The sequence below is a fragment of the Monodon monoceros genome, unplaced genomic scaffold, assembly GCF_005190385.1.
Source record: "Monodon monoceros isolate NGI ecotype Baffin Bay Population unplaced genomic scaffold, NGI_Narwhal_1 Super_Scaffold_21, whole genome shotgun sequence".
In the NCBI taxonomy this organism is placed as follows: domain Eukaryota; kingdom Metazoa; phylum Chordata; class Mammalia; order Artiodactyla; family Monodontidae; genus Monodon; species Monodon monoceros.
In genome coordinates, this window is record NW_021703778.1 from 50,863,210 (window position 1) to 50,875,877 (window position 12,668).

General features: G+C 39.0%; 1 protein-coding gene across 1 annotated transcript in view; it reads left to right on the plus strand.

The window, feature by feature from the left end:
* Positions 1-7,461, plus strand: part of ASB7 (ankyrin repeat and SOCS box containing 7) — a 46,960-nt gene extending 39,499 nt beyond the window's left edge. The window contains exon 6 of the mRNA XM_029239467.1: positions 6,249-7,461. Coding sequence (XP_029095300.1) covers positions 6,249-6,388 — 140 coding nt within the window. The 3' untranslated portion in view covers positions 6,389-7,461. The remainder of the gene's footprint in view (positions 1-6,248) is intronic.
* The last annotated feature ends 5,207 nt before the right edge of the window (positions 7,462-12,668 follow it).

The following is a 12,668-nucleotide window of genomic DNA, read 5'->3' on the forward strand; positions in this document are numbered from 1 at the left end:
GTATAACTCTTTGGGGAAATAATTTGTGTAACACATTTTAACTAAGGTTATTTTTGATTATTGATTTTTCTTCTCATTGGGGATTTTGCTACACATCTACATTGTAGTCTTATTAGGTTATTTAGTCCCAATGATTAAAATCACTTTTAGAAATAAATAGTACACAGTTTTAAGTCAAATTACACCACATTTTAAGATTCTTTGATATGGAAAGTATTACTTTATTCTGTACTATTTCTGTCATATTTGTATTACTTTCTATTTTTTATGTAGGCTTCTAGGGATTTCTGTTATTTGTTAGGAAGCAATATATGCTTTTGTTTGGCTTAGTGCAAATGAGAAAAATAGGTCAAAGCTCGTGTGCCTGTGAAGAAAAATGTAACAAGTGGACAAATGTCATCAAGGCTGACATTGTGTACTTTTGGATTCTATCTAAGAGTTAAATCAGAGTAGCCTTTTATTTTACAATACCATGATCTTTATTTTGAGGTGAGCTCGCAACTACCTTTGTCCTGTAAAATAAGATTTAACACATTTCATACTAAGTCCCTGTGAAGGGAATTCAGAGGCAAGAGCAAAGGAATAAAACGTGTTTATGGTAGGGTCTTAAAATGGGAAACTGAAATAAAACAAAGAGGTATTGGGAGACCATTCCAGGTGTTGACCAAAGATGGAGAGTGCTAAATAAATAAGTTTAGCCTATTATAAATGCAGTGGTGATCATGTGAAAAGGAGGTGCTTTAGGATATTTAATTTTCAAAATTATGCTGCTGCCCTGGTTTTGTAATTATACTAGACCAGACCCTTCAAAAGCTGATTTCCTATTTTATACCAGCCCAATTATTACTAATGATGGGCTTCTTTACCAAATGGAAAGACTAATAACCCTTTGAAGTATTATGTAATCCCATTGTAGTTCATTAGTATGAATAATAGTTTGTAGTGTTTCTGCATCCCCCATAGTGTTTATAATTCCTTAAATTATACTCTTTTTGTGAGATGTCCCCCAAGGTCTCCCCTGTCATCCCATGGACAAGGCAGTTGCTATTTAACAGGACAGGAGTAATTTTCTAAGACGCCTGGTAAACAGCGTGCACGTGTGTTGGTTTTTTGCTTTTGTTCCCTTTATTCTCTTTCTCTGCCTTCTTTTCCTCTGCCACCACCTCCTTCTTTCTCTTGCCCCTTTAATCTCTGGGACAGTGCATTTTTAAGTACATAGTAGGTGCTCAGTAAATACTTTTGAGTGATATATTGACAAGAAAATAAATAATAGGCACATCTGAGAGATACTGCAGGTTCTGTTCCAGACCACTGCAATAAAGTGACTGTTGCAATAAAGCAAGTCATACAAATTGTTTGGTTTCCCAGTGCATGGAAAAGTTATGTTTAGACTATATTGTAGTATATCAAGTGTGCAATAGCATTATGTCTAAAAAAACAATGTGCGTATCTTAATTTTAAAAATACGTTATTGCTAGAAAATGCTAATCATCATCTGAGCCTTTAGCCTAGTAGTAACTTCAAGAAAAGGATCACTGATCACAGATCACCATAATAATATAATAATAATGGCAATGTTTGAAATATTGCAAGAACTACCAAAATGTGACACAGAGACATGAAGTGAGCAAATGCTGCTGGAAAAATGGCACTGATAGACTTCCTCAATTCAGGGTTGCCACAGACCTTCAATTTGTAAAAAATGCAGTATCTGCAAAACACAATAAAACGAGGTATGGCTGTACTTCTTTTTCAGTCATAATCTTCTATTCCTAAAATGATATTCTTGAAAAAATGGGTCCTTAAATAGTCTTAGAAATAACAGTCATTACAATTAGTCTTTATTACTCTTTATTATGTAGCCCGCTTTTCACTCAGTGCTACTACCTGGCAAGGTGAGGGAATATCTGTATATTTGTGGAGCAGTAGTATAACGACGCAACCTCACTTCATCACTGCACAGCTTTTTTATACAAAGTTCTCACATCTCTGCCGAATCCAGGTCATGTAGTGATTTCCAGAATATGATTTCCATCAGTTTGCTCAGCACTGTTTCCCAGGACTAGATTACGAGTTGTTCTTTTACTGTTAAGTTGTCAGCTAGTTTTCTTACCGTCTTAACACCAGGAAGCTTCATCTTCCAAAAAGGAGCCCTCTACTTTTCTGAGAAGGGGAAGCAAAACATACCCTTACAAGTATTTAAAATTACTATTTTAACATTTATTTACCAAATACTCTATAGCTCTTACTATATGCCTGGGAACTATTGTAAGCACTTTACCAAAACTAATTCTTTTTGTGCTTGTAAGGCGTATTATGTAGGTGGTGTTATCCTTAGTTCATAGATGCAGAAACCAAGGCAGGAGGCTAAGTAGCTCACCCAAGAGCTACTGGGGCCAGCAGTTGATGCTGGCTGCAGAGTTGATGCTTTTAACCACTCTGGCCTTTACCATTCAAGGTCTTTCTGCAGACAGGAATTATACATGGTCAGGAAATCTTCAAAAGATCACATTCTCCCCAATCATTAAAAGACTGCCACGACACACTGCTTAAGAAGAAGAAAATTCGGTAGCAAACTGAGTAAAACTTTCTGATATTTAGTCATAGAAAGTGCATTTTTCCCTGGGGAAGGCTAATGCACCAATAGCTTCTGAGGGTGGTAGTATTTCTGTAGCTGCCTCCCTTGAACTTATTAAACGATTAAAAGTCTCCCCTTTCCTCCAGCTTCTAGTAACATTTTTAAAACTTTCCTTTAAGCCCTGACCAACAGCCTCGTCAAAGCTTTTCCCCCCTGCCTGGTCCCAATGACAAAGCCATCTATTTTAGATTTTTTTTTTTAATGACAACCCCCTACTTCCACGTCCCAGAATCTCACTTGGTTATCTAATGCTGCAAATTTTAGTGGCTTAAAATAATAATAATTGATTATTTTACTTCTCTACTCCAAGCAGTGTCATCTGGAGCCACTTGACTGGGGCCTCTCCACTGTCAAAAGGGCTCACCCTGATGGCTGGCTAGTTGAGCAGGCACTTGGCTGGGAGCTCAGCCTGGATGTTGGGCAGTGACCTCAGTTCCTTTTTGTAGACTGCTGAGACTTCTTCATGGCGTGGTGATAGCTGTGTGCCAAGAGTGAATGTCCCAAGAGCCAAGTGAAAGCTATGATCTGAGTTCCACCATAGTCATGAGCCCACCCAGTTTCAAGGAGAGGGAACCTAGATACCGTCTCTTAATGGTGGGGTATCCAGTCACATTGTAAAAAAAAGAGCATGAGGCATAGGAGGTACTGTGGTCGTTTTTGGAGAGTATAATCTGCCACAAAACGAGACCATCAGAAGATCCCCTATTTGGAACCTATTGTCTCCATCTTTTCTATCTTAGCTAAGCAAATTCCAATAATACAGGTTTTCCACATTGTTAGATGATATGTTTTCATTTAAGTACACATGTATATTTATATATGTCAATTCTATGTCATCTGTTTTTTGCCTGAATACATCGTGGTTGTTCTTTTCATTAATATTATACTTGAAAAGAACCTGCCATCTATTAGGAAAATCAAATTCTTTAAAAAAAAGAAGATTCAAATCCGATACATATTCTGGTTTGCATTTGCAGATCAAATACTATAAGCATTTATTGAAAAATGACAGTGATAATTTATTCTCTTCCTAAAGGTAGCCCATGAATGGTGATGAAAAATAATTCAAAACAGGTTAGAAAATGATTTGCCGTTGACATGGGTGTGTTTTGCAATGAGTTATACTTTAAGGACAAGCCTATTAAGTGTTCATTTGTTCAACTAGTATTTGTTGAGTATTGTGTTAGGCATTGGACTTTTGCATTGGCAGCCAGAAATCATCTTACCCTCGTGAAACATGTGAGGAAGATGGACATTAATGGGTAATCACCAAGTAAATGTAAAATCATAGCCTTGTTAAGTACTGTAGAGAAAAGGAGCTCGGAGAGAATCTGATGGGGAACCTGACCTCATCTCCCTTTCAGCAGTGCCCTTTTAGTAGAGATCTGGACGATGAGGGGGACATACCTCACCAAGAGACTCATGAGTGAGTGCTACAGCCTCACAGGGATCCTTATGCAGACATCCACGGATACACGTGCCCCTAGCTTACAGCCATTTTTAGGAAAGCAGTAGCTTCAGCTGTGATTCTGTTAAGAGACCATGTATTAAGTACCTCTTGGAAAGCACAGGCCTTACAGAGCAGAGGTCTAAGTTTTAAGGACTCTTTTTCATTTATAAAGAATTATTTAATTTTGAATAATGGTGATCCCTGTAAACGAGTACTATTCAAGTAAGTACTAAGTATAACAGTAGTACTCCATGTATGGCCTGGGGACCTCTGGAGTTAGCCAGACCCTTTCAGGATATCGAGGTCAAAGCAATTTTCATAATAATACTAAGACATTATTTGTCTTTTCCACATTTCTTCTTTTATGAGAGTAAGTGGACTTCCCCAGAGACTGGATGATGTGGTTTCATCACAGCAGATTGGGTGTAGGAGCATATATGAGAGTTCAGCTATCATCTGTTAAGCCAGACCTTTAAAAGGTTTTCAGAAATGTGAAAGAATGCCATTCTTCTCATTTATTTTTGAAAATATTGTTACCTTCATAACTATGGTATTTATGTTAACTAACATATAATGGGTTTATCTTTGTTATTTTTAAATTAAGTATTTCTGAAATTTCTGTTTTAACTTCTAATATGGTGAAGTGTAAAGAGTTTTTTTTAATTATTTATTTATTATTTATTTATGGCTGTGTTGGGTCCTCACTGCTGTGCACGGGCCCCCTCCAGTTGCGGCAAGCGGGGGGCCACTGTCCGCTGCGGTGCGCGGGCCTCTCATTGCGGTGCCCCCCCTGTTGCGGAGCCGGGCTCCAGGCGCGCGGGCCCAGCAGTCACGGCCCACAGGCTCTAGATCGCAGGCTCAGTAGTTGTGGCTGGCAGCTCTAGAGCGCAGGCTCAGCAGTTGTGGCTCACAGGCTCTAGAGCCCAGGCTCAGCAGCCGTGGTGTACGGACTTAGCCGCTCCGCGGCACGTGGGATCCTCCCAGACCAGGGATCGAACCCGTGTCCCTTGCATTGGCAGGTGGATTCCCATCCACTGTGCCACCAAGGAAGTCCCTGTAAAGAGGTTTTGAGGCCAAGAAGTTTGAGAATCGCTGAAGTATAGCTTCCTGCTTGACTTTGAGCATGTTACTTAGAGATGCAAGCAGTCTGTAAAATGGGGATGTTGATCAAAGTACTTCCCTCATAAAAGGATTAAACGAGTTAGTATATGTCGGGAGCTTATAAGACTACATGGCACAGAGTACACATTCAACATATGTTAGTTTGTATTATTATTACCATTTAATATGAAAGTAGAATTTATGTGAATCCAAACACTTCTGAGGCTCTGTGGCAAAGAATTTTTTCTTGTGTTTGTGGTCATCTGTATTGATTCGGTAAAACAAAGTATTCAAAAGTGAAAGAAATTGCATTTTGTAATTTTTCTTTTGAGTTGGGTTATAGCAGAGGTTTTTATTGGCAGATGGTCAGGGTGGCATGTCTGAAGAGATGGGGATTCAGAATAGCTTGGGGTGCTTTTTCCGCCGCCCCCCCCCCCCGCCCTCCCAGTCCACGCTCTCCCCACAGCCAAGTTCTGCTGTGTCCAGAATCATGGTGAACAGCGGGGCAGATGTCATTTGGGAGAGATCCCCAGGATTGTGTTCTGTGCCCTGGACAGTGAGCTGACAGGAGGAGCCTTGTTAGAAAGCATCTCTTTTAGTTCTCTCACTTTTCAGGTTGAGAAACTGAGTGATTTGCCTCACACTGGTTCACCCAGCATATTAGAGGCCTACCTGGGACAATAACTGACATTCCAGTTTGTACTGGTAGGTATACCAGGCTTAGAGTCAGAAGATCTGGTTTTAGCCTCTGTCTAAAAAGCTTTAATTGGTCGTCTGACATTGAGCAATTGACTAAAATCCCTGATCTTTAGTGTCCCTATTTGTAAAATGGAGGTGAAAATATCGACCATCCCAGGGATGTGAAAAGGATCAAATGAGACGCCATATGAAGGTACCCAGGAAATGTCCTCTTAGCTAGAGTCTCTCTGATCCTTTGCATGTAAAGTCCACAGAGAGACACTTCCCAGTGAAATAAACTATTCTTTTCAAAACCTTAAAGCCCGCCTTAAATGTTGTGGTTTTCAGCTTTGTAACATTTTCTTTTTTCTGTCTTTATAGGACAGCCCAGAAACTTGCAGGACCTGTGCCGAATTAAAATTCGACAATGTATAGGCCTTCAAAACCTAAAGCTACTTGATGAACTACCAATTGCCAAGGTCATGAAAGACTACTTAAAACACAAATTTGATGATATCTGATATACACAGAACTGTGAGCAAGATTAGGAGTTATATTCCAGATACTTAAAAGGCTTTTTGCCTTGCACAAAGTATATCCTATGCAATTTCTGATTTGCTGTGAAATCAGAAAGCAGGTATACACTTATAGGTTTTGTTTGTTTGTTTGTTTGGTTTTCATTGTAGGGGAGGGATGTTTTTATATATATAAACACACACACACACACACACACACACATGCTTGAAGGTCTTAATTTGGTTTCTTGGTCCAAGTTTACGAGGTTCAAGCTTTCTATACAATATCGCATTTAAAACAATTGTTTTTCCAAAATGACACAAGCAGGTTAGGAGTGGAGAATTTACCCTTTCCAAATTTATGGCTTCATTGATGTGCACAATATTATAAACCAGCAGAGCACTTGTTACAGTTTGGAGGCACAGTTTTACCCGGGGTATCCTGGGTTCTACTGGAAAATGCTAAGAAAATTTTAAAGTAACGCTGTCACCTCAGTCATTTTTAATGAGTACAAATTGGCTGTTTCAAACTGTTCTTTTCCTAATTAATGTAGCTTTGGATGACATAAATCCATTACCTCTGCTTTCCTGTTGGTGTGCTCTTGTTTTAAACTTATTTTTTTAACAACTGTAGTACACTACCCAGAGACGTTGCGTCTCAACTTCTGTCTCTAGTTGAATTGTGCTTTTAAAAAAACTAATGGGAAAGAAAATAACTTTATAAAGCCCGTGTATTCTGTTTTTAAAACAGTGCCTCCAGTGCAGTACTCTTTCTGGTGTATTTTATCCATTATTTCACTTGATGTTCCTCATTCCACAGCTGGCTTTGACATGCCTGTGAGAACAGGAACCACCACTAATTTTAATTGCAGAACCATAGTATGTCAGTTGCAATTTCCATTTTAAGCTTTGTCTTTTACTTCACTTTAAGCCGAAAATTTCATGTCCTGGTGGTAGAGTATTCCCTAAAAATAGCCCCAAATATTGTTAAACCATTTGGCTTTAATGGTTAAATAATTTGGGGTGGTTTCATGGTGTTTTTTTCCTCCCAGTTGAAATAAAATTTCTAAAGGGTAAAATTTCTAATGGGTGCACATTTGTAAATCTGGTTAATTCCTAATATGCTAATTAAGCATTTCCTATCTATTTTAAAGTTATGCACAGTGACACTCTTCAGAACAGTTATTTTCTGGGTTGATTGGCATATGTTTGCAGTGTAAACATAAATATGATAAAGTGTCAATAACAATGGTTCTAGAGGCATTAGAGATCTATGGTGATGCCCTGGGAAATGAGTTCTGTGCTTGATTTGTCATCATATTAGTTTCAGAAGAAACTTTAAAAATATCCCAGTATTGTTCTTAGTGCTTTAGGAAATTTCAGAATAGTTACATACCAGTAATAAATTCGTTATCAGAAGTTTACAAGATGAAGGGCTTCTCTTGTCTGAATTTCACCTGAAAATTAGGAGTCTACTCTGGCTTTACCCTTTTCAGAGCCAGCAGTGTTATTTCCTCAAGCACAGAGTTTATTCTCTTGGATGCAGAGTAGCTGTGGCATCAGATGTCTGATCTGCTGGGCCTAGGCTGGGTACAGGTTTCTGAAGAATGGGCAGCTTCGGGAAGAGGTTGTTGTGGGGGATCACGGATGGGCTACGTAGCCTCTTCTACAGGGAGCCACTAAGAGTGTGGCCAGTTTTGTAACCATCCCCAAACTGTAACTGGAACATGATGGATAGAAATGGGTGGTCTGTCTTTTTTTTTTTCCTAAAAATATCTCCAAAAAGTTATCTTCTGAGAGAGAGTCCTTTATGAAGCTAGGAGCTGAGCTGTGTTCTCATTCTGGAAACCAATAGCCAGGTCAGAGCTAGGACACATTTGCGGCATCAGGGACCTGGCATGGCCAGAAATGAATTGTGTTACTTCTCCCTGAAACCCTGGGCCCAGGGAGACGAGGAGATGGGAGGGCTTGTGGGGTCCTGCACTCTGAGCAGTGGTGTTAATGTTACATTTGCACAGGACTTATTTCCTCATGTGTCTATTAATTTATTCAGTTAGTTCAAAATGATTTTCTTTCCCCAGCCAGTCAAAGGTTTCCAAATTAAGTTAGCCACTGAGTTTGAGTCAGGGAATTCCAAGTAAAAAGGTCAGATGAAGGTAAATTCTTTGTTCTGTATTGCTGCTGCGACTTCAGAAAAAAATTATGAATGCTCTTCCTGGAATCAAAATTTCTATTTAATGAAGAAGTGTATAATTCCATTATTTATTGTTTGAGGTTTCATTTTTCTGGAAGTTTAAAAAGAATGTTTTTGTTTTTGTTGTTAATAGAATCCCAATCACATATCATATTTAACAGTAACTAAAATGTCTCCAAGTTGGTAACTGGTGGAATATAGGGATGAACGTGCCGGTCTGCACTTGAATTTGATTGGCAGAGAAGCTTTCTGTAGTAACATAATGAGAACAAATATTTTCAGAAAATCAACTGATTGGTTTTTCCAGAATCTTGACTGAAATGTTCAGAATAGTATCAAATTTGTCACTGATCCTTCTATGTTTCTTTTGAAATTTATTATTTAAGCCTATTACTAAACCTTTATAGAAATATATTTGGCAAGTACACCAAAGAAACCAGCTCATAAAAGATTATGATCATTAATGAACTGCAAACCTCATCTTTTAAAAACAGACTTTTTTGTGTGTAAATATTTGTGTTTATAAATGTACAGCAGAGTAAGTTTTTTAGATTATTTAATTCCCATATTTCTAAACTATTTACCACAGAATAATCCATGCTTGTTAGTTTGGAGGACTTGACTATTTTGTTTTTTTAATTCATTATCAGTCATGCTTGGAACAGCATTTCCGCTAGAGAATTCAGTGTTCTGGCAGTAGCAAGAGTACACATCTGGAGCGTGAGGGAGTCTAGCTTGATTTGTCAGATACACACCCTATGAGACGAAAATGTGTAGTTTAATTACCAGAGTGGACCATACAAAAACTGAGATTCTAACTTTCTTGCAGAATTGCTCATCAGCCCAGAATGTGATTGGGATGAGGCCCTTTGCCCACAAATTTAGCTTTCATGTAACTCCTAGTGTGTTATATCATAATGTATTTTGTTCTTCCTTTGTAATGTAAGTTTTGCTTTGGGTCAATTTGAATTAAAAAAAAAAACTTAAATCTGGTTTAAAACATACTGGAATTGTGTTTTATTTCTAGTCTACCTTAACTTTTTAATACTTCCAGCTACTTGGTCAAAAGAAACAGAATGCTGTCTTTCATTCCTCAGCATTTTAGATAATTGGGAATTGTGTAAGAATGTGATACAGAAAACAGCACCATTTTGGATCAGATAAGGAAGCCCCCCTCCCTTTTTTAAGGTATCCTGCAAATACCTACCAACAAAAGACTACCTATCCCATTCTTGAGTGTGTTGATCCAGCACTGAGCTTTTTGGGGCCATATTCACCTCTGCCTCACCTTGACTGAGGACAGAGTTTGGACCACAGCATCCCTAGGCACAGAACAGTATATTCAGTTAAACAATGAATTTGAGGTAGTTTATTAGCTTACAAGAGATAGAAGGAAAATAACTTTGCTTTCATATTTCCTCTGTATATAAGCACAGCTTGATTTAGGAGAGACCTCAGACTAATGTGAATGATGCTGTGCTAAGAAGAAGGGAGGACAGACGACTTAGCACCCCGTGCAGAAACGCAGTGTTTTGCTACCATAACCTTGTTACAGACTTGTCCAGGGTTTGGCACAAATGAAAGCCAAGAATGGGACATCTGAAACTGTTCCTAATGATCAGCAGGGGAGTTCAGATGTGAAAAAGAGCTGTGTTGCTTGGAAATCTTGAGGTCATTCCTTTTCCAATATGATGTAAGTAGTGTATTGTTTTTTCAGCTGAAAGACAACTTACAAAAATGGCTTTCTAGCTATTGATAAAACAGATTATCTACTTTATAAAAAAATATTTCCACATCCCATGTAGTTGGGTTTCAAAGGTAAAAGAAAGTGGATTTTTGTATCATCTTAGTATTTATGTAACAATGTAGCTTTGTGTTCTCTTAACACGTCTGACAAACTTTGATGTTAGCATTTATATTAGCTTAAATACCAATAAAGATTTTAAATATCCACTGCCAGATACTGTTATTTAGGTTGATGTAGACTCCTAAGATACCAAGGCAAATTTGTCTTTATTTTATCATTAGTTATTCTGTCATTACCTATAAGGTCTCTTAAGTCTTAGATGAAAAGCAAAGGGTCAGCCAGCATATGGCTCTACTGGAGCCCATGACTCTTCTCGTATGCTGCTGATAAATAGTGTTCAAAATCTTGTACTATATTTCTCTAAGATCATGGTACATTTTATAGATACTTCTTTATCTTCCAGAAAAACTCTTGATTCCTGAGTGACAGTTAACATGCTTAATCCCATATGAAAAAAGACTGAGGTGCTTTGCACAAGGTCCTATGAGAGATCATCATTGTGTGAATAAAACCTGGCAATAGCTCTGTTGCTGCAGAGCATGGTCTCTTGTCCTGCAGGGGAGTGTCTTCCACCAAGTGTTGCTCTTTCCATTTCTCACTCACCTGTGCCCACAGTGCCTCGTGCTGGGTTTCAGTTGTGCTAAAATGCTTTATCAATTCTGAAGACCCATAAACCATTAGAAGTAAAGGATCAGATTAAAGCAAAATATTTCTCTTCTGTTGCAGATATGACCTTTAAGAAAAAATCATGTAATCGTTTGTAGTTATTGTAAATATATTTTAAATTAAATCTTGGTTTGTTCCGGCATCTTAAAAATCACACTCAGAACCTTTTTTTTATGTTTTCTTGTAATTAGGAAATTGTTTTAAGTGAATGCAAATGTAATTTATGTTACATTAGGTAGTAATTAAGTGACTCACTTTTCTGTGAAATAGCATTTTATGAATCAGAAATGAGATGGCTTAATTTGGATAAGGGGATTCAGTTGAAGCTGAGAAACTCGGTTATGTGCTGAGTAGACTGACCCTTTGTGACTGACACAGAGGTAATCCAGCTGCAGATATTTCCTATTTTATCTGGCAAACAGAGTCTTATTTTTCTTGCTGCTCAGTCTTGAGCTGATGTTGCTTTTCTTCCTCTGATAGTTTTGGGTCAGGTCACTGCTCAGTTTTCTTTTTCTTTACTGAAAAAGAAGAACACTTGTAGGGGTGGACTTACTGTACATGACCATTTTATATTTCTCTAGAGGTTTTCTAGATTTTCCCTCTCTTACTTCTGTCCACTTAACCCTTTTGTGAAGTACACACACGTGCACAAATCATGGCCTCGCCAAGTTGCTTTTTTGACTTTGGAGTTCCCTGATTGCTTGTTTTCCCTGCCTTACCTGGATGGAAATACAGCTTAATATCATTAGGAAATATAGCATAATATCATTTAAGAAGCCTAATAAATAAGTCTGGGCTACATCCATTTCCCATCTTGGGTAGCACCAGAGAGGAACAAATTGCATTTCTTCCTGGTTTATTACGTGTTCTTAAAAAATCATTTTCTGTGAGTCCATTGCCCAGTGGGCTCCTTGAGGATGGACCCTGGGTCTTATTTGCCTGAATCTCAAACAGTATTTGCTGAAAGAATCAGTTTTCCAGAGCCATAGGTACATGTGGCAGTTGGTCCTCAGCCAGTAACTTTATTCCTTCAAGCTTCCAAGGAACCCAGGGCCATGTGGATGACAGCATCAGCATTTCCCAGCTCCAAATCTCAGGTAAGTATTGTCCTCCTATCCTGCCAGTGTTGTCTTTTGCTGTTCCTTCCTCCCTTCTGCCCCCACCTCTCTGCCCTCCCCTCCATCATGGTCACTGAGCAGTGGACCCATATGATCAATGGTGTGTGGACACTGGGATGGCAGACTTCCAAAGAGATGCCCCAGGGCTCTGGTCATGGGGAATTCTGCCTACTTGGAGTCTCTCTCCCTGCGCTCCCACAGTGTGTTGAGCCTCTGAAGGATCACACTTCTCCTGAGGACCCTCCATGCATGTCTAGCTCAGAGCTTCCCAGCAGTGACCCCAGCTCACTGATGTGTCTCTATGGGTTACAGCTGTGCTCTCCTCACATCTCAGGGCAGCTAGGTGGGGACTGAGGTAGAGCCCCTGGTTCATCACCCCCGGCTGTGCTCTTCCCCACTTTCCCACGGGCAGCACGAACGACGTCACTGTTTACGTAGCAGGGGAGCACTGCATAGCTGGCTCCTGCGTCTAACTGTTGCTCCTCTCCATGGTGCCTGCCA